Source organism: Mus caroli, chromosome 2, assembly GCF_900094665.2.
Source record: "Mus caroli chromosome 2, CAROLI_EIJ_v1.1, whole genome shotgun sequence".
NCBI classification, from domain to species: Eukaryota; Metazoa; Chordata; class Mammalia; order Rodentia; family Muridae; genus Mus; species Mus caroli.
In genome coordinates, this window is record NC_034571.1 from 113,025,088 (window position 1) to 113,045,407 (window position 20,320).

The 20,320-nt window shown below is 47.0% G+C and overlaps 1 protein-coding gene across 2 annotated transcripts in view; it reads right to left on the reverse strand.

Moving 5' to 3' along the window:
• The window catches only part of Pla2g4e (phospholipase A2 group IVE), a 70,964-nt gene that overhangs the window by 18,159 nt on the left and 32,485 nt on the right, over positions 1 to 20,320 (reverse strand). For both annotated transcript variants that reach the window (XM_029470209.1, XM_021156839.2), the window contains 9 exons: positions 15,472 to 15,544; positions 6,765 to 6,901; positions 4,955 to 5,086; positions 4,074 to 4,114; positions 2,837 to 2,879; positions 1,965 to 2,028; positions 820 to 980; positions 631 to 717; positions 192 to 229 (listed from right to left, as the gene is read on the reverse strand). In XM_029470209.1, coding sequence (XP_029326069.1) covers positions 192 to 229; positions 631 to 717; positions 820 to 980; positions 1,965 to 2,028; positions 2,837 to 2,879; positions 4,074 to 4,114; positions 4,955 to 5,086; positions 6,765 to 6,901; positions 15,472 to 15,544 — 776 coding nt within the window. The remainder of the gene's footprint in view (positions 1 to 191; positions 230 to 630; positions 718 to 819; positions 981 to 1,964; positions 2,029 to 2,836; positions 2,880 to 4,073; positions 4,115 to 4,954; positions 5,087 to 6,764; positions 6,902 to 15,471; positions 15,545 to 20,320) is intronic.

Here is a 20,320-nt window from a genome sequence, read left to right on the forward strand (position 1 = left end):
AAAAAAAAAAAACATGGCCAAAGAATTTGGGGAAACACATCTCCAAGAAGCTCTACTAATGGCCAATTAAGTCCAGACCAGATACTCAACTTCATTAGCCACTGAAGAAAAGACAAACCAAATGACAAATGACAGTGAGCTACCTCCTCACACCGAGTTAGGGGGAGCACTGGAGGGAAGGGATACTTTACCAGGGTGAGGACTTCATGTGTAGCTCATAGTTCTCTCCCTGATGAGAAAAAGGTGAAATGCCCATTAGAGATGACACTGAGAGCAAAAGGGGCCAAACAAAGAGGTGGGAACTTACTACTACCCTTCCCTGGGCTCTGCATACATGCATGTTCACAGTAATGTGCACAGACATACACACACACGCATACACACACACACACACACACACACACACACACACACGCTCTTTCCCCATGCCCCACTTCTGGACACGACATGACACCTCTTTCTCTAAGGCTCCACACGTTCCCCGGATTCCCACTGAGGGTCACCAAGTCCATTCCATTTTGCCTGAGAGACCCCATGTGCTAACTTCCCCATATGTCTTTGGGCTCTTCCCACATTTCTACCACAGGAGCTGAGCAGCTCTGGGACCCCTTGCCAGACCCAGATGCTCACCACAGGCAGGGTCGTCGCCTGGCCATCAGAAAGGCAACTGAGGGGCTGGCAGACAGGGTCATTCCTGTGTGTTCCGCAGCAGCAAAGCTAGAAGGAGGGTTGGGCTCTGTGAGGGGCTGAGGGGCTCCTCTGTTAGCCCTTCCAGCCCAGTTCTCTTCTTCCTCCCTCCCAACGGTGGCTGCCATGTACCCTAAAGTTACAGTGGCTCTTAGGCGCCTCTGCGTAAAGCTGTGGCTGGGAGTACTTGGGGTAGTGGAAGCAGGCAGAATTGGAGTAGCAGGGCTCCTGGCAAGGCGGGACACGCTGGGTATTCTCGAAGGAGTCTGTCACCATCACCAGAAGGTCTTTGTCTGAGAAAGGAGGTAAGATGTTAGACCCCTGGGAAGTTTCTTATCTCTGCTTCCCGTTTAGGCCAGCAAAAATCTTATCTTGGCTTGGTGACTAAGAAGACTCCTGCTTGCAAAGACCCTGGTATGGCTCCCAGCACCCACATGGTGGCTCACAACTATTTATAACTCCAGTTCCAGGGGATCCAATGCACCTGGTGCACATACATAGAGAGAGAGGCAAAACATTCATACACATAAGGTAAAGTAAATACATGTCAGAATAAAAAGTAGTCCTGTCTTGACGTGCCAGGAGGCGTTCACAGTCCCTGGGCACTCATTAAAATGCTTCAGACAGGGCCCTGAAAGCTGAACTTTAACAAGGCCTGTGAAGAATGTTGATAGACAGGCTCTCCAGAAAGTCCTCTAAGGTGCTGAGAGAGTTCTCAAGATTAGACTTCTTGGTTCTGCTTTGCTAGAAGAGCCCCCACAAACTCACACCAGTCCACCGCAGAGAAAATACCCCCATCAGACTGTCAGTTTGGGAGAAGAAAGGCCCTCCCAACAAGTCCTCCTTTCTGGCCACATCTGTGGGGCCACACTGCTCTCCTGTGAACATCTGGTAATCCCTACACGGTGGGAAGCACAGTGGCTTGTGAGTTAGAGCTGCTAGGCAGGTGTGGCTTGAGGACCCCTGCAGCTACAGTGCTAATCTGTCCCAAGGCTGCCTATTCAGCCACAGAGGGCAGCACTGAGCCACAGGCTCCAGGACACTTGGCAGGCCTGAGGATGTCCATTGGGATCCCTGGAAGAACAAACCCTTCAGAGAGATGGGTACCGAGGATAGACGTCTGAAGACACGATTTTGAGTTTTGATTTTACCTCCCCAACCCGGAATAGTCCAGTTAGGTTGAATTGACCTGTTTCCCTGAGTTCCAAATTGAATCGATCATCATAGTTCCCACCTCCATACCCAAACCAGCCATTAGACAGAGCGGGGAAACTCACTTTTCTTCCTCTTCCTCGGCCTCCTGGATTCTGCATGAACCTCCAGGCAAGAGACTTGGCGAGACTGTGACAAAGCAAAGAGGGCAGCTGGGACTCTAAGCTCAAGCCACCTCCCTCAGCTCCCAGTCAGAAGGGAAGAGACAAAGACCTAGTTAGTCTTTGTCTCTTAGTTAGTCAGTCACGGGCTTATGCTGCGCCTACTGGGCTTGGTGTAGACAATTCTGAACCCAGTCAAGGCATGGTGCCTCACTGCAAGAGGGGAAAAGACCAAGCTGGGGCACACACCACAGCTGACTGGGAGTCAGGTTCACAGGGGCTGGCCTGAGGCTGTGTTCAGCCTTGTGAGTGAGAACTTGGGATAAAATAACTTTCCAAGAAGGAGAAGCCAGGCGAAGGCCTTTGTTACACATTCCAAACACACTGCTTTTTAAGGGAGAAATTTGCTGGGAGCGTGGAAACATACAGTTAGAACAACTATGGTTTTTTTTTCCCCTAAGACAGGGTGGTCTTGAGCTCATAGAGATCCGCTTGTCTCTGCCTGTCACGGGCAGGAATTAAAGACATGTGCCACCTTATCTGGCCTATGAAATTATTTTAGTTCTGAAACCATGATTACAGAGGTGTTGGAGTTATTGTGACTAAATCTGGGAAAGAAGTGATCTTTGGGGGAAGTGGAGTCGGGGCAAAGATGATACCCTGGTGCTCCTGCCTTGATACAGGAGCCCAGAGTGCAGCCCCACCCCTGGATGCACCCCCATTGGGTTAACCATTTAGTCTAGTTCTCCCTGGACAAGCCCCCAGGCTGGGCCCAGCACCCTATTCCCTGAGAGCAGCAGCCACGTGTGGTCTCTAAAGCTACCAGAACCAATTACCACCAGCACGCCGTTGGTGATGAGGGTCTCTGATGAGGAGAAACTAAAAAACAAGAGAAAACTCCTGGTCAGTAACAACATTCTTGGCTGACCCCTTATGAGGGTGACAAAAACTGTAAGTCATTTCAGTCATAAAGTAGCAGGTTCTTTTCAGTTATTATGAGAAACATCTGTTTGAAAAACTAGGTTTGAACCAGACTTGGCATCTCTCTGTACCTCAGCATCCGAGGGGCAGAGGCAGGAGGATCAGAGCCCTAAGCCAGTCTCTGTGACTCTGTTTCAACTTAGATCTAGGTCTGTGGGTTGCCAAGGAGGAAAGGGGTGCATGTTTAAAACAGAATGTACATGGAGAGATTTATTGGTAGTGTTGTATGACTGCAGCCCAACATCTAGAACATGCAAACACTTCGTATCAACGAAGCTTTCGTGCTTTAATTAATGTATGCATTTTACAAATAGGACTGGCTTTTTAAATTAAAATTATTTTGTTATTTTTCGGGTATGGGTGTTTTTGCCTGCCTGCCTGTTCCTTGTCTGTCTTCATGTATGTGTATCACATGTGTGCAGTTTCAGCAGAGGCCAGAAGGGGGCATCAGATCCTCTGGAAATGGGGTTACAGATGGTTGTGAGCCATTATGTGAATGCTAGGAATTGAACCCAAGTCCTCTGGAAGAGCAGTCAGTGTTCTAAGCCACTGAGACATCTCTCCAGCCCCCAGATTTAGCTTTTTTGCCTTCTCCTCTGGTTCTGGCCAGTGGTTAGAATGTTCTGACAGTTCTGGGTCAAAGAGGATAACCCTTTTCCTGATCCCATACCACAGTGGCAGGAATTCTACCGGGAAGCTCCTGCTGGTGCAAGCACTGAAGTGCTCTGTGTGTGTGTGTGTGTGTGTGTGTGTGTGTGTGTGCTACCACACTTGATTTATACAGTACTAAGAACTGAAGCTAGGGCTCTGTGCATTCTAGACAAGCATTCTACCAACTGAGCTATATGCCTAAACCCATACATCTTTAAAGGAATGCTGGCATCAGTGGAACTAAAATAGTGGTGGAACCTGGGCACTTTATAAGCTCCTGATTCATCATTGCATAGACGAAGAAATCGAGAGAGCTGACTCTCTAGGAGGAAGACAGTCCCGGTGCCAGCAGTGTGGGTGGAACACAGGAGAGCAGCACAAAGGCAGCCTCAACTCTAAAGTCAAGGATCTTAGCTGACACACAGCCTGGCACCTACTTACTTCTCTTCGAGTAGGAACTCCACCTCCAGTTCTTCCATGCCCTGAGGAGAGAGAAAAGGAAGGAAGCTATTGGCCATGTATGCACCCTGCCTCCAAGGACATTCACCCACCCCTGTAGACCTGCCATGCCCAGCCCATACTTGGTCCTAGGGCCATGGAGAAGGAACAGCTGTTCCAGTCTCCTTACCCTCTTCAGCACTCTTTGTCCCAAGTCTCTGACATTAGAAAAAATTTGTACACTAGTGCAATGTAAGGGAGATTCAGGTGTAGATGTGACACCTGGCCCCAAGTGTGCTTTCTTCTGTGCCAGGATGTTGGCTTTCTATTTCAACTCACCATTGGCCTGACTTCCCATAGGACTTGGGGCTTGGGCAGGGGATCTGTGAGCTGGTGCTGTTAGAGAGCACAACTCTGCTCCCATGTATTCTGTGTAACTGGAGGTAAGTCATGGCTTCACTGGGCCTCAGTTTCCCCATCAGAATGTACAGAAAGCAAAGAGAGATGCTTGCTCTCTAATGTGTGCCCAAAGCTCAGGACAGCATCTTACTTACAAGTATCTCAGTATTTGTGGGATGATCGAACCTAGAATAACCTGGTTCTTTCTGACTTGCCCTCTCTATCCAGGGGTATTCCAGAAACAGGACTTGGAGGTAAGAGAAAAGGAAACTGACTGCTCAGAGGAGCTATTATCACCATTGCACAGATGAAGAAACAGACAATTGAGGAGAGTTAGGTAATTTCCATGCAAGTGATAGTGCTGGGATTTGAACCAGAAGCATTTCCTGTCCCAGCTTTCATATGTGCTCGGAGCAGGGGTATCATGGTGGTAAATGGCTGTTCCCATGGAGTCAGAGGCTTAGGGTCTGTGACTCTGCACCCACCTCTGGGTTGAGTGGGAACTTCACATGGGTTTTATTCCGGAGGCAGAGCTTGGAGAGGTCATAGAGGACTGTCAAGAGATGGTCATTTTGTGTCAGGGTGTCTTCGTCACAGATGCTCAGCTCTAGCACATTCTGGAGGAGAGGAGAGAGAACAAGCCTGGTTACCACGGTTGCAGTGACCCACTCCCAGATCAAAGGACATGACCTCAGATGACCTCAGGCTATCGGAGAGTGAGGCCTGAGGGAGAGGGTCACAGAGGCTTCTTCTTAGATGTAAGAGACATTTGCAAGGACATGAATTCAGGGTGAAAGTGACTTCCCTGCTCTCCAGCTCTCTGGAGGCTGTCATTCCCCTGCTCTTGATTTCGGGAGTATTTGGTCCCTTTTAAAGCTTGAGAAGCCTGGGAAGACTAGAGAGGAAGGATGTCACTTCATCTGGGAAGGATGAAGGGCATCCTGCAAGCCATGGGATGCATGGCAGCTGAAGGTAGGTAGAAAAGGCAGGCCAGGGAGATTAACATTTGGTACTCCAGGGAAGGACACAGCAAAGGCTATTGCTGTCCCCATGATGGGTATGGTTGAGCTGAGTTGTGTGAATTCTGTTCTCTGACCCCTAGTAAGGTCTCCTGTGTGGCCCTGTAGCAGTTCTTCAAGTGACAAGTGGCCTGTCCTCAATGGCCTAGGTGGCATGGACGAGTTTATAAGGTTCCCAGCCTCTGATCCTGAAAGGTTTGACTCAAGGCAAGTGTTACCTCCTAGATTTCTATCTAGTGGACATAAACGTGGCTTTGGGCATCTACAACTATGTAAGATTTTGTAATTTCTAGAAATTTGGACCAGAACAACCTGACAACTACAAAACAAAAAGAAAGCTCAAAATACTGATTTCAAGATGGTACACTACATTCACATGGAAATAGTCCTCCCCCACAAAACTCATACACATGATAAAAGGGGTGACATTGTATTTTAGCTTATTAAGTTTGGTTTTCACTGTGTAGCTCAGGCCCACTTCAAATTTGCAATCCTCCTATCTCAGTCTCCTGATGACAGGTGTGAGCCACCACAACTGGTGCAAAGGTTGTTGTGGTGGCAGTTGCTATTGGTTGTGTTTTTTTTTAACTATAATGATCACAACCCTTTTGAAAAATAAAAGACTTTTCATTAGCTAGAATTCTAAACAGTTATCTGGGGTGTCAAGCCTTGACTTTCTTGGGATTGATGCCTTTATCAACAGGACAAATTTGTCTCAAGGCTGCCACAACTCAAGATGCTTAAGAGATGTAACTATGTAAGTTACAAGAGATGTAACTATGACTTAGACCCACCATCTATCTGAAGAAAAACAACAGCATGGTATAATGACTCAGTGCGTGAAAGCGTATGCCCGAGGAAATAGAGGTAAAAGAAAGCACTAAAGCAATTAATGGATTTAAGAGGCAAGCCTCTTAAATTAGAATCAGGTTGTACCTGGTTAGTAGAATGGCTTTCCTTCCTGTGTATTCTCACACAGGGAGAATACTCTGGAAGGTGCTGGAAATAAAATCTGTTCTGCAGCAAGAGATAGTTAGGACCAGCAACAATTAGGAGGACAGAGAAGGTTAGAAGGTAAAAGGATTAGCAGCCTCAGAGACACAGAGAGAGAAGGAAGTAGCGGGTGAGTAGCAGGACAGGTTAGTAAGACAAATAGGAAGACAAACAAATAGCCTTAAGACAGATGGGACACACACACACACACACACACACACACACGGCTGAGAAGGGAACAGACATGTGGGCAGGCACACAGGTATGGTCCTCTGTGGCTCACCTTTACTTGCGTCTGGATCTGAAAGGTGAAGCTTTCGTCCCACTCTGGGTGTAGGCAGTTGGAGATGGTTCTGGTCTTCAGCTTCTTCTGAGAGGCAGTAGGCAGCCAGAGGGTCACAAAGCAGTCTGTCTGACTCACTGTCCAAGGAGGACAATGGGAAAAGAGAAGGCAAAGAGGAGATTGTGGAGTCAAAAGAGAGTATCCGACAAATCTCTTCTCGAGCAATGTCTCCTGTCAGCTGATAACCTTTTCCTGATCTGGGATCTACCTCTCCAGCGTGGTCCATGAATCCCAAGAAGGCTATATAGACCACAGGGTATAGGTTTCATGGGATGGGGGTAGGTCTTGTTGATCCTTGTCATGAACATGGGCAACCTAACACAGAGGTATCCTAGGCTCTCAACAAACACCTTTGATCGTTGTCAGAGGCCACTTAGGAAAGACTAAAGACAAATAAGTAAGTTTTCTGGAAATGACCTACCACTTTACATGGCTGCGATGGGTAAGCTCTGTTTTTTTGGTATTTTATTTTTCGAGACAGGGTTTCTCTGTATAGCTCTGGCTGTTCTGGAACTCACTCTGTAGACCAGGCTGGCCTTGAACTCAGAAATCTGCCTGCCTCTGCCTCCCAAGTGCTAGAGATGGGTAAGCTCTGAATTGCAGAGCCTTTAGAGACTTTGTCTCAGGATTGGTTCTTACTACTGATATGCCTAACCTCTCACTATTACATAGGCTAATGATTCCTGGGCATAAGCCCATTCTATTGGGCAGACTTCCTTCAGATCAACATAAAGATGAATTTTCATGAATTAATGCTGTTAAGGTAAATTAATGATTTTATAAAATTCCTGATTTGATTCAAATAATTTTAGGAAGAAAGTTTTAAGAGATGGTTTTAGTTATTTTGCCAGAAGGATATAATAAAGTTAGAATCAAGAATAGAATGTACCCCCTCCTCATAGAATAGTAAGGGAAGTCTGCATAATAAGGAATACAATGGCCTTCACAATTACACTAAAAAAGAGAAATAGGTTTGGGACAAATCTGTGATTAAGGAAAAAACATTCATTCTAGATCAGGTCCAAGGATGAGACCACAGGTGTGCACTATGATAAAGCGAGGCCATGTGAAACTGTGGTACTGAACTTATAATGAGCTTATAAAATGAAACACTGCTTTGAACTTAATATCAACATCCTTCTGTAACTCCCCTTTCATGAAATATTTTATCTATGAGGTAATTTTTCTTTTCTTTTTTTTTTTAAAGATTTATTTATTTATTATATGTAAGTACACTGTAGCTGTCTTCAGACACTCCAGAAGAGGGCACCAGATCTCATTACAGATGGTTGAGAGCCACCTTCGGAAGAGCAGTCGGGTGCTCTTACCAACTGAGCCATCTCGCCAGCCCCATATGAGGTAATTTTTCAAACAACTCTTGTCTAAGAAGATATAAAAAGGCCAGAGAGAAGCCAGGTAGTGGTGGCACATGCCTTTAATCCCAGCACTTGGGAGGCAGAGGCAGGCAGATCTCTGAGTTTGAGGCCAGCCTGGTCTACAAAGTGAGTTCCAGGACAGCCAGGGCTATACAGAGAAACCCTGTCTCGAAATTAAAAAAAAAAAAAAAAGTGTTAAGTTTCCAGAGGCCATCAGCTTCTGGATCCCAGAACAATATGAGAGAGTTACAAGGCCGTAAAGCATCAGTTGGACCTTCATCCAACTCTGTGTACCATCTCAGTACTTGTGATGCTAGGAAGGCCAGCAGTTAATCTGGGTTGTCAACTAATTAATCTAGGATCAACTAAAACCCAAGCTTTGGGCCATTCTTATGAATTTTTCCCTTCCTTCCTTCCTTTTTTCCTTCCTTCCTTCCTTCCTTCCTTCCTTCCTTCCTTCCCTCCCTCTCTTTTTTCCTTTCTTTCTTTTTCTCCTTTTAAAAAAAGATTTATTTATTTTATGTGCATACATTGCTGTCTTTAGACACACCAGAAGAGGGCACCAGATCCTATAACAGATGGTTGTGAGCCACCATGTGGTTGCTAGGAATTGAACTCAGTACCTCCGGAAGAACAGTAGGTGCTCTTAACCACTGAGCCATCTCTCCAGCCTGTGAGGGATTTTCTTAATCAGATTATTTGAAGCAGGAAGACCCACCCTAACTCTGGGCCACAACTTCTGGTGGCAGCCAGTATGAAATGACATAGAAGAAGGAAACTGCCTTTTGCCTGCTTGCCCTCATTCTTACTGGGAAGAGCATCTCTCCTGTTGCTAAAGCATTCCTTCACCAATATTAGAACTAATATATTTGGAATTCCAATATACACTGAAGACCAGCATCTCTCCAGGAATACTCCAGGCCCACAACACCAGATTGGGACTATGAGATATCTAACCTGTGGACTGAATAACTCCTGGATTCTCAGTGTTCCCATCACAAGAGAGTCATGATGGACTGTTCAAATCACATCCTGTGAGCCCATGTAATAAATCCCCTTTTAATTATGTAATATATTCATTAGAGCAGTTCTATTTGTCTAGAGAACCCTGACTAATACACGCCTGTTGATTTGGAACAAGATAAGCTCCATTCCAGATGTCAGGGAAACACCTGGAACACCTGCTCCAAAGGTCCATTTACCTGTTGTCTTAGCAACAAGGGAACCAAAGTTGGGCTGAGGAGAAGCAGTGGGGAAAAGCATGGCTTTCCACAGGTCATCTGAGAAGGGCCGTTGGGGGAAGGGGTTTAGATGAAACAGTGAGCAAGGGCCACACCTCCATATGATTTAATGCAGCTGCACCCAGTGGGTTCTCCATATGGCACTGGTCTCCTGGCATGAGATGTAAAATCTAGGAAACCTTTATGTTTGTGGCCAAGTGGCTTCTTTCATTTTAAAGAAACAAACCAAATGTGATATTGCTCCATGCGCCCTGGAGAAGGAGAACTGCTTTGACTTCAGTAGGGCTTTCCCAAATGGGAGCTAGCTTAACTCTTCTCGTTGTGGAGTAGCAGAATAGATAGGGCTAAGATCAGCCTGAATGGCTCTCTCATGCCATTATTCTTGGGAGGAGGGAAGAAGAGGTACCAGGACTGTCTTTATCACCACCTTGGTGACCTGCTGGGGTAAGTCCTAGGGGTGCAAACCAGACCTGTGGAATTTAGTGAAAGTCAATATTTCCCACCATTAGAAGTCCTATAGGTGGTAGGGCTGGCTAGATGGGAGTCCAGCTAGTCACAACTATTACTAGTAATTGCTGTGTGAGTGGAAGTGGAACTGGCGCCCAGGAACTGAAGCCCACGTTGTCGTGCCAACAAAAGCTCTTCAGTGTCTGTAAGTGCGTTTTGGCTCATGTGTTCTGGCTTCTGATCCCATTTGGTGAGCAGACACTCCCATCCCTCCTCGCACTGAATAAGGAAGGGTAAGAGGATATCTTCCTTTACCTGTCCTAACAATGAGTTCATCCACACAGAAAGACAAAACCTTGATGGAATGAGAAGGAAATGATGACCTCATCATTGGGCCCATCCCTTCCAGGTCTACCCTGTTCCTTCCCACTGGCTCAGGTCCCTGTGCTGGAAACCAGTTGTCCCCCTTGCTTCTCACATTGTCCTCATCTATACCACCACTACCTTGGTGGCAGGCCACTATCATCTCTGGAGCTTTCCCACTGGCTTCCTGTCTTCTAAGTTGTCCAAGGTCAACCTTTTCTCCTAAGAGAAAGAACCTTTTAAACATGACTTTGTCACTGCCCAGGTTGATTGCTCCTGTCTGGTTTCAGGAAGGAATCCCATCCTAACCCATCATTGTTCTCCTTCCCGTTTTTCTCAGCTTTGGCCCCAACTCTCCACCCTTCCTGCCTCTCACCCCTGCCCTGCTTATGTTTACTCATGCACTCATGCTCATACTCACACACCTACACACGCATGCAGACACTCAGACACACTCACTCTTACTCTGACAAGCTTAGTCATACTTAGGTTCCCAAAAGTGCTGTGCCATCTCACCGCAGACCTTTGTACCTGCTGCTCCTTCTGTTAGACTCCTTCCTCCTCTCCGCTCCCCTCCCTCCCTTCCCTCCTCCCTCCCTATCTTCCTTCCCTCTTTCCTTCCTTTCCTTGATGTGTATGTGTGTTTGCCTGCATGAGTTATGCACAGTGTGTATGCAGTCATCCGTTGAGGCCAGAAGAGGGCATCAGATCTTCTGATACTGGAATTACAGGAGGTTGTGAGCTGCCATCTACATGCTGGGAATAGAACCTGGGTCCACCGCAAGACACTGAATTGAATCATCTCTTTAGCCCTAAATCCTTCTTATCTACTTTAACCCACCCCTTTCTTCGCTAGCCCTTCAGGTTTTAGAAGGAATCTTCTCAGAAAACCTCCTCTGAGTATCCTAATCTGTCCTTAGCTGCAAGTTCCCTGTGCTGCTCCTGGGAGGGTATCTGCTATGGCTGTACTGGCAGAGCAGGTCCAGCCATTGTCTTCATCATCCCGTGACTGCTGAGAAGGCCAGGGCCTGTAACCTTTAGACAGAGTAGGCAGTCACTAGACAACTTTTAAATGGATGAATGAATAATAATTTCCTGCTCCAGGGCTGTACCAGAGGCCAAGGAATCCCAGCAGATCCAGGTGGCCAAGTCAGTGTGTGTAATTGCTCTACATAATGGGATACTCACCAAAGACCTCTTCGGTCTTTTTCCAAAACTGTGTCCTACAATACTAGAATTAATGTTGTTTCTTGCTCTAATGTTTCATCATTCTTAAATCAGTGTGATCAGTAAATCTGCAATTTAGTCCTAGATCACATATGTGTTGTAATGATTCTGAAATTGCTAGCTAGCTTCTGACTCTCAAAACTATTCATATCAGTGTTTCCCGGGGTGGGGGTGGGGGGAATAAACGTTAGCTAGGGCAGGAGGAAGACAGCCAGTGAACTCACACGAATAGGAAGAGAAATGGTGACAGATATGAGGTGACATGGTCTCTAAGAGGTGACATGACCACTTGGATCCCTCCCTTGGCTTTTCCTTATCCCAAGCCCTTCACCCTGGGCCCAGAACATTTTTCTCAAGTCTGTTTTCTATGCAGTGGAATTCTGCAAGACCCATTGGTTCTGTCAGGCCAATTTGGAACTGTTTCTCCTTTGTCAATCCATGCCTAAAAGTTTCCCACTGAATCCATCCAAATATACCTCAGTGTATTGGCTTAAGACTAAGCTAAATCTCAAGCTAAGATTAAAAGAAAAACTTGAGCCGGGCGTGGTGGCGCACGCCTTTAATCCCAGCACTCGGGAGGCAGAGGCAGGCGGATTTCTGAGTTCGAGGCCAGCCTGGTCTACAAAGTGAGTTCCAGGACAGCCAGGGCTACACAGAGAAACCCTGTCTCGAAAAACCAAAAAAAAAAAAAAAACAAAAAACAAAAACTTGTGGCAAGTATTATTTAGTTTTTTGCTAATTTGATACAGACCTAGACATATCTGAGAAGAGGAGATCTCAACTGAGGAATTGCCTCCATCAGTTTGGCCTGTAGGAAAGTCTATGGGGGTGTTTTCTTGATTAATGATTGGTGTGGGAGGGTCCAGCCCACCACGAGCAGTGCTACCCTGGGACAGGTGAAAAGCAAGCAATCCAGTAAGCAGCATCCCTCTGGAGTCTCTGCTTCAGTTCTGGCTGCCAGGTTCTTGCTGTAAGTTCCTACCCCTGCTTCCTCAATGATGGACTGGAATCTGTGAGCTGAAATAAACCCTTTCTTCCTATAAGTTGTTTTCAGTCAGAATTTTGTCACAAGCATCAAAAAACCAAACCAAAACAAATTACAACATGCTGTATGAACTTGGAGGGTAGTTATGGGAGGAACATGAGTTCAAGGCCAGTCTCAGTAAGGATTGTCTAACCAACAAACGAGGAAGCAAACAGCAACAACAAACCATCCCTGGGAGAGACCAGACTGAGCAGGCGATCAGCTGCCCACACTCACTCATCAGTTGTCCAGTTAGTTTGTAGAAATCTTCCTCCACCCAATACATTGAAGGTTGGGAATAAGGAGGGGATAGAACAAAGGAGAGAGGCGGTGGAAGTTCTGGGGACCCAGATGACAATCTGACACAAGCACATTAGCTAACTCTAGGAATACCTGCACGTTGGTCACAGGAAGTGGTGACTAAACTGGGAATTTCAAGAACTGGGATTTCCTAGGCAAAAGCAGGTTCTAGTCCCTGTTTCCAGGAAGTGACAGAGGGTTTGGTCATATAAATGACATGTCCCCTTTCCTGAATTGTAGGTGGCAGAGGTGAGTTAATTGTCTTCATAGATGTTCAGAATATTCTTGTGAGGTTACAGTGGATACCCCAATATCTCTTGAGGATCCTATGAGATGCCCCTAGAGATACCAGTTGGGGTTTTAACTCGTTTTCATCACAGAAAGGAATTCCTGGTGACTGAAGCTTTCTAGGAGTGCCTGCCTTCTGGCCTGGGACAGGTACTCTTTAGCTCTTGGTAAGCAGGGTGACACCCCTGAACCCCCAAATACTTCCTGCTATCGGCCTCTTGAAATCTCCAGAAAAAACAGACACAGGTTAGATACCTAAACCAAAAAACCATTTTTGCATAAAAGTTATCAGGATAATTTCCCACTGAATCCATAGAAGGTAGAACATAGCCTAGGCTGTGACAACCATAGAGTGCTGAATTAATGTAACTTTGTGAGCACCATCAGATGCCATATCTGCCTTTTACCCCTTAGACAAGTGAGGGAAACATAAACAAGGGAATCCCAAAGAGACCCCAAGGGCTGCTTGCATGCCAAAGGGCACACAGCAAAGGGGAAAAGGAGACCAGTAAAGCCAGATCGTAGCCTGCCTCACCACTCGCCAGTCTCTGGGGGACAGGTGTGGCTGAGAGATGACAGAAGAGAGGGCCTTGGACAATGGCAGGCTTTGCTTGCAGGTGCAGGCATGCAAACTGAGAATGTGCGTCCTGGGTGACTGGTGATGGTAATGAGGCTGCAGCTGACACACCTCTGGAGAAACTGGAGAAAGGCATGTGAGAACTAAGGCTAAGAGGAGGGGTGACCTTGTCCCAAGAAGGGATGGAGAGAGAGAGACCTATTCTGGAATGGGCAGGAAAGGCTAAAGAGTTGGCATGGTCTGGGCCAAGGGGACACTTCTTGGCTCCTCAGATCATATCCGAGTGTGCTGAGAAAGCCCCAAGGAGAGTCCCTTGCTCTCTAGTGGGCCCGTTGGCTGACATAAGCTAAACTTAATGCTTAAACAGAGCTGTCGTTCCTTTGGCCTTCCACACTCAACCCTGCATGGTGAGTCCCCAGCACCTCCATACCTGCTCTCCCTGAATATGCGTTGGCCCATGAGCATCAGGAGGCCATGTGATACCCCAGGAACTCATGCGGCAGTTTCCTCGGCTATCTGAAAGCAGATTCCTCTGCCTTCCTCTGCTGCTGACTGTCTATGATCTGACCACAGCCTTTTTCCTTAGAGCGGCAGTTCTTCAACCTGTGGTTCATATCAGATATCATATCTCATCAAATCCTATATGCTGCATATCAGATAGTTACATTATGACTCATGGTTCATAACAGTAGCAAAATTATAGTTATGAAGCAACCATCAAATAATTTTATGGTTGGGGGTTACCACAACATGAGGAACTCGATTAAAGGGTTGCAGCGTGAGGAGGGTAAAGAACCACTATCCTAGAGGGTCCCGTCTCCTTGCCGGACTTACAGACCTAGAATCAAACTCTAATTCTACTTCAGGAAATCATTAACCCCTCACCTACAAAGTGAGCTTCCTGTGATGACCCCTCAGGCACTGGGAGAATTAATGGGGCTGGATGCCAGGTGGCTAGCCCATATTGGGTGCTTCAAGGGCAGAGCCCTTTTCTTAGGACGCTCCTCCTCAAACCAGGCTTCCAGGCCACAGATGCTTACAACCTGGCCAGTCAGACCTAGAACCTCAACATGCCTTTCTTGGTCTTTGCAGTTCCCACGGCTGTATACCCTAGCTGACACAGAGCATTCTCTCCCTAGAGAGGCCGAGCTTCCTTCCTAGTTTGGGCAAGCAGGGAGTCCACATGAGAGGAGAACTGATTTCTTAGACAGCTATACCATAACATGTGTAGGACATCTCTGGCCCAGTCAATAGCTTCCTTTGCCTCCCAAAGCAGAGCTTCCCTGAATTCCTGTGGCCTGGGAATGCAGCAGGAGCGAGACAGAGGGGAAGTTAGGCTATCAAGAATTCCTGCCTAGATGGCTCAGTGATTAAGAGTATTGACTGCTCTTCCAGAGGTCCTAACTATCTGTAATGGGTTCGGATGCCCTCTTCTGGTGTGTCTGAAGACAGCTACAGTATATATTTTTTTCTTAAAAAAACAAAAAATTCCTGTTTAGTGGTCTATGTCCAACTACAAGGAGAGAGCTGGGTGCTACAAACTCTGCTGTGGCTAAAGATCCCGGTTTGGGATCCATGTCCTGAGAAGTGGCTCTGAGGAGCTAGCAGCTGGTTCCATGACACGAAAGGGCCTCTCCTACTTCACTACAGCAGCCCCTAGACTCACTAGTGACACACAGCAATGGCTCAGGGTCTGTGGAATTCTATACACAGACATGCCTGACTGGATGCAGCAAGGCCTCTTTCTCTGTCCAGACCCCTAGAACAGGAGGGACCGGTATGTGTGTGTGTGTGTGATACTTACGTATATCAGCCTGCCGGACGTTTTTCATGCCAATGATCCTCACTGTCAACAGATGGCATGGAGATGACCCCTCCTGTGGATTGAAGAAAAAAAAAACAAAACAGAGTCACTCTTTGAATGCCGCCTCCAGACCAGTGCTGCCAGGGAGATTGTCACCCTTGCCTTCCTGCCCACCTGCTATACAGCAGCCCACATGCCATCCTGACAATGTTTATTTTGGCTAGTCTTCTCTCCTACATGGAAGTCTCTAGAGCTGAGACACGCTGCTTTTTCATTTCCGAATCTCTGCTGACATATTCGGATATATAATAGTAAATGTTTGTTAGACAGTGAATGTGCTGGCCCAAGCACACAAGGAATATTGAGTGTCCCAAGATGTCTCTATTCTCTTTGCCCAGTGAATAATTTCTTATTCCAACCACACAGACACAGAGATTTCCCTTGCCTACTCCACACGGCAGCTTGCTCTGTTGGTAGGCTCAGTGTGACTGGGTAGGAGGGTAGATGTTGATAAAGCCTGGGCATCTCATGCCAGGAGTTTACCACCACTCTGGGTCACAGTTCCCACCCAGGGCATTTGCTATCTCCCTTGCCTGTCATGTCCCTTCCTCATAGGACCCTCCTCCATGGATTCCTGGCCATTGTACTTTTCTCCCAGTAAGGCATCTGTCTTCATTTCACCATGCCTTGCTATACATGTCTGTGATGTCTTGGCTCATGTGCAATGGCCTCTCTTTCACAATGACAAACACAGATAATCTTCAACACGATGACTGATGCCTCTGTCAGTATTGCTAACTCCAGGGACTGGAGCCCTCAGGTTTCTGCCTCTCCCTTGGGAGCTGGACCTGGGGGCACACCCTGAGCCCTGCCTTTGATGCTGACGTTTCGGTCTTGCTCTTGTCCTGATCACTTGCGGAGAGCCCTGCCTTCATGTCAAGTCCTTCCCACCTGAAGGGAGCACCTGGCTTCCTCCGGAGGTCAGGCCCACTTCCCTCAGCAGCTGGCTTTGTCCTCTGTGAGCTGCTTATTAGCTATGAGTCCACTTTTGTCCTCTTTCCATCCTGTAACTTTCTGCTTCTCTGATGCAGCGCCCTCCCCAACCCCACCATACTCCCCAACTCTCAAAGCGTCCCTGGATCATGTGTACTATCTGTGGAAGGAACATAACTCTCTTCTTAGTCTTTATCTATTCAAGACTCCCTGCCCAGGTTTCAGGAGGGTGTTTCATTCTTCCTTCAGGGATACGTGTTCTCGCCAACACAAGTCCTCTGCCACTATGGCATTTAGAGACTGTCTTCCAGTTGCCTCTCTGCATAGAGGCACCAACTTCTCTCTGTCTTGTGAGTTTTTACTCAGGGTTTTTGAACAGCCACTGTGAACCAAGCCCTAGGCTAGATGCTGGAGAGTCAGGGAGGATCCAAGGTAGAGGCTGGGCAGAGTTAAGGGTGGGGACAACAGAGAAAGCCGGCCGTGCACCCTTGCTGCCTAAAGTGGGGAGAGCTGGCTGTGCACTCTTGCTGCCTACAATGGGAATGTTCTTGGCTTCAGAAGTCTCCCCACAGCCCATTGCATTTCCAGACTCTAGAAGACTCTTCTGGCCCAGGATCCTAGTCTGTGGAGGTTAGGAGCTATGCTCCTCCCGGGCCCCCTGAACCAACACAATGTGAGAACCACGTCTGTTCTCTTTGGTGTCTTGGATATTTCTTTGGACTTGAACCCTTTTTGCTTAAACCTCAGACTTGAAGCTCTTTACCCGAAAATGTTGCTCAGGTGAAGTCTGGCACTGGCTCTGTCCATTCCCAGCCTTTGACTGGGACAAATCTTATAGACTCCCCAGCCCACCGTGTCTGTGTCCAATCCTGGGAATTGGAGTCCACCTGCCTCGCTGAGCACATAGCTCCCAGGCTGTTAGACACACTCTATGACCTTTTCAGACAGGTTTAGTCTTTTCTCTTTAAAGAATACTAAGATTGTGGGAAAGCCAAGTTTATATGAAACAGAGCGGGAATGTGGATCCTCACACCACCACCACCCAGGGCAGTCTGTGTTAGCACACACCCATCTTCCTTCCCAGACTTATGCTGGGGCTCCAGTCTAACCAAAAGAACAACAATTCTGAGAAATCCAGGTTCCTAAGTACCTGACAGGGGTCACATAATTTCAAGATTTCTTTCCTCTCTCCAACAGATGCCCTGAGAACAGAACAAGAGTCAATCTGATAGTTGCCTATGGGTCCAAGGAGCCTCCTGAGTGTAACTCTCAAGTCTTCAGAGACAATAAGTTGCCCACATAGCATTCTCTTGTGAGCCCTGTGAGTTGGGCAAAGGGTAAATACAATACTACTTCTATGTGACCTGTGACCTGTGACCTGGGACCTGGGACCTGGGACCTGGGACCTGGGACCTGTGGCCTGGGACCTGGGACCTGGGACCTGTGGCAGGACTTCTCAAGGCAGTGAGCTCTTTATCTCTCACTGTGTCCTGGGCATGGTAGGTCCTGGCCTGGCTGAGTACGGATTCAAGCATTACTTTTTTAAAGGAGTTCGTGCTCTCCTGGTAAGCCTTGCTCTGCTCCTCACTTCCCCAGAGGGCACCTGGAACCTAGGCAGCCACTGTTCTCTCCTGTGTTCTAGCCCCAGTGCCTGCCAATGGGGGTGGCCACTTCTTCCTCCTCTGTCACTCTCTGCTACAATACCAGCAACATCAGTGACCATGGGGTTACCACAGGCTACATGTGTGCACATTCTCTGGAGGAGGTGGTGGTGATGATGATGACAATGACAGTAATGATGATGATAACATCTACTTTGAGGCAAGATCTCGTGTAGCTGTCCTCAAACTCTCTCCTCTACCTTTCTAATGCTGAGCTTGCCATGTCTCACTTTCTATGGATTTTCTTTCCTAATTTTTTTCTACCACCTTGAAACAGGCTAGAGAGATACGGCGCAGGGGAAAAGAAAAGAGGCCCCTTTCCTCCAGAATCTGATTTTTGTTTGAATAGAGCTGACAAAATCAGTAGGTTGCCTACATGGAGTGGAGTTCCCCCTAAGATGTCTCAAACACCAGTGTTAAAAACAATACCAAACCCCCCAAAACAACCAAAAAAAAATCTACCATGGACCAGGCTTGCTTAAAACTGAAGCCAGTAAGTTTTAAATGTTTTAAAATCGTTGAACCTGATTGTGAACTCTATCCTTTAAGCAATGTCCAGTTCTCCTTGGCTCATAGCAAGCATGTCCCTCACTCAACAACAGGTACACTCTGCCTGAAAGTCTTGTCATTCCCATCGCTGACTTGGACCACAGGACCCTCCCACTCCTCACCAGAGCATCAGCAGCTGCCTGTGTGCCCATTTGTTTCTCATGGACAATACAGGGGTGGCCCTGGGAGGAGGCAATCAGAATCGCTGGACACAGGTCTGAGCCGTGTAGATGTGTTGGTTGGTTGGTTTCCTTTTTACAAACAGTAACCAGTTGTCTTAACTCCTTGCCAGTCCTCCCCCACTCCCTTTAAATTTCTCCCAACCATTCCTCCCTCAGTTCCCTAACAGTCAGCTTAAACAATCCCTTCTTCTCCCAGTTTTCCCAATACCAGCAGCTCCAAATTACAACTGTTGCAGCCTATCTGCTCAGCTCAGCTTCTCCTGGCTCAACTGTCACCAGCTGCCACCTCTTCTCACTCTGCTGGCCCCGTTCACTATCACAGCTAGATTTTTTTTTTTTATATTCTGTCATATCCCCAGAAATCCAAGAGGCAACCAACACCGAAGGTCATAGGGCCAAGCAGTTCTAACAGCTAAGAATTAAAGGGATAGTCGACTAGCAAGTGGGGATCCTTTAAAGGGCTGGACGTACAAAATAAATCGCACTACATGACCTAGATGCATTTTTCAGGGCTAGGTGTAGGACTGTGGAAGTCCCCCAGCAGTGCATGATGCAGGCACGTGATCTCAGGACTCAGGAGCCAAAACCAGGAAGACAACTCTCCACCCCCAAACACACACACAGCTTTGTTTGAGAAAAAAAAATACACTTATTACTAATAACACCACTTATTATACGTGGTATTAGCTGATCAAACATTCACGCCTCAGAGGAAGCTGATCTAAGATATATTAGAAGAGCTGGGAGATGGTTCAGTGGTTAAGAGCACTGACTGTTCTTCAAGAGGACCCAAGTTTGATTCCAGAAGCTCACAGCTATCTGCAACTCTAGTTCCAGGGGATTAGACACCCTTTTCTGGCCTTCAAGGGCACTGCATGCATGTGGTACAGAGACATACATGCAGGCAAAATACCCCTTCGTATAAAACAAAAGGTTGTTTTTTGGTTTTTAAGATGCAATAGAACCCAGCACAGTGTCTATGAATATGCTGATGGGAACCAGAAACCAGTCAGATTAAGTAGCCCAGGTACACGGCCAAACGCCTAGAGACTTGGACAAGCCCAACCCTGGCTAAGCCTGGATATAGGGCAAAAGTTAATATATTTAACTACAGACATGACCAGGTACTGGGCTTTGGATCTATATCCCTGGGATAAAGATAGGCAGAGTCCTTAGCTCAGAGGGCACTTGGCAGATCCTGTGAGAGGAGCAGGAGGCACTCAGAGGCTTGGAGGTCAAGGCAGGAACTTTAGGACAAACAGCACACAGAGGTTCATTCAGCCTCTGGAACAATCATCACAGCTGTGCCAGTGGAGAGAGCAGGACAGCAGCTCTGAGAAGCCATGTAGGACAGGGAACCAGGAGGTTTCTGCTGCAGACATGTACAGTCTGGCCTTCCTTCCTGGCCTTGGCCTCTATTTTTTTTTTTTTTTTTTTTTTTTTTTTTTTTTTTTTTTTTTTTTT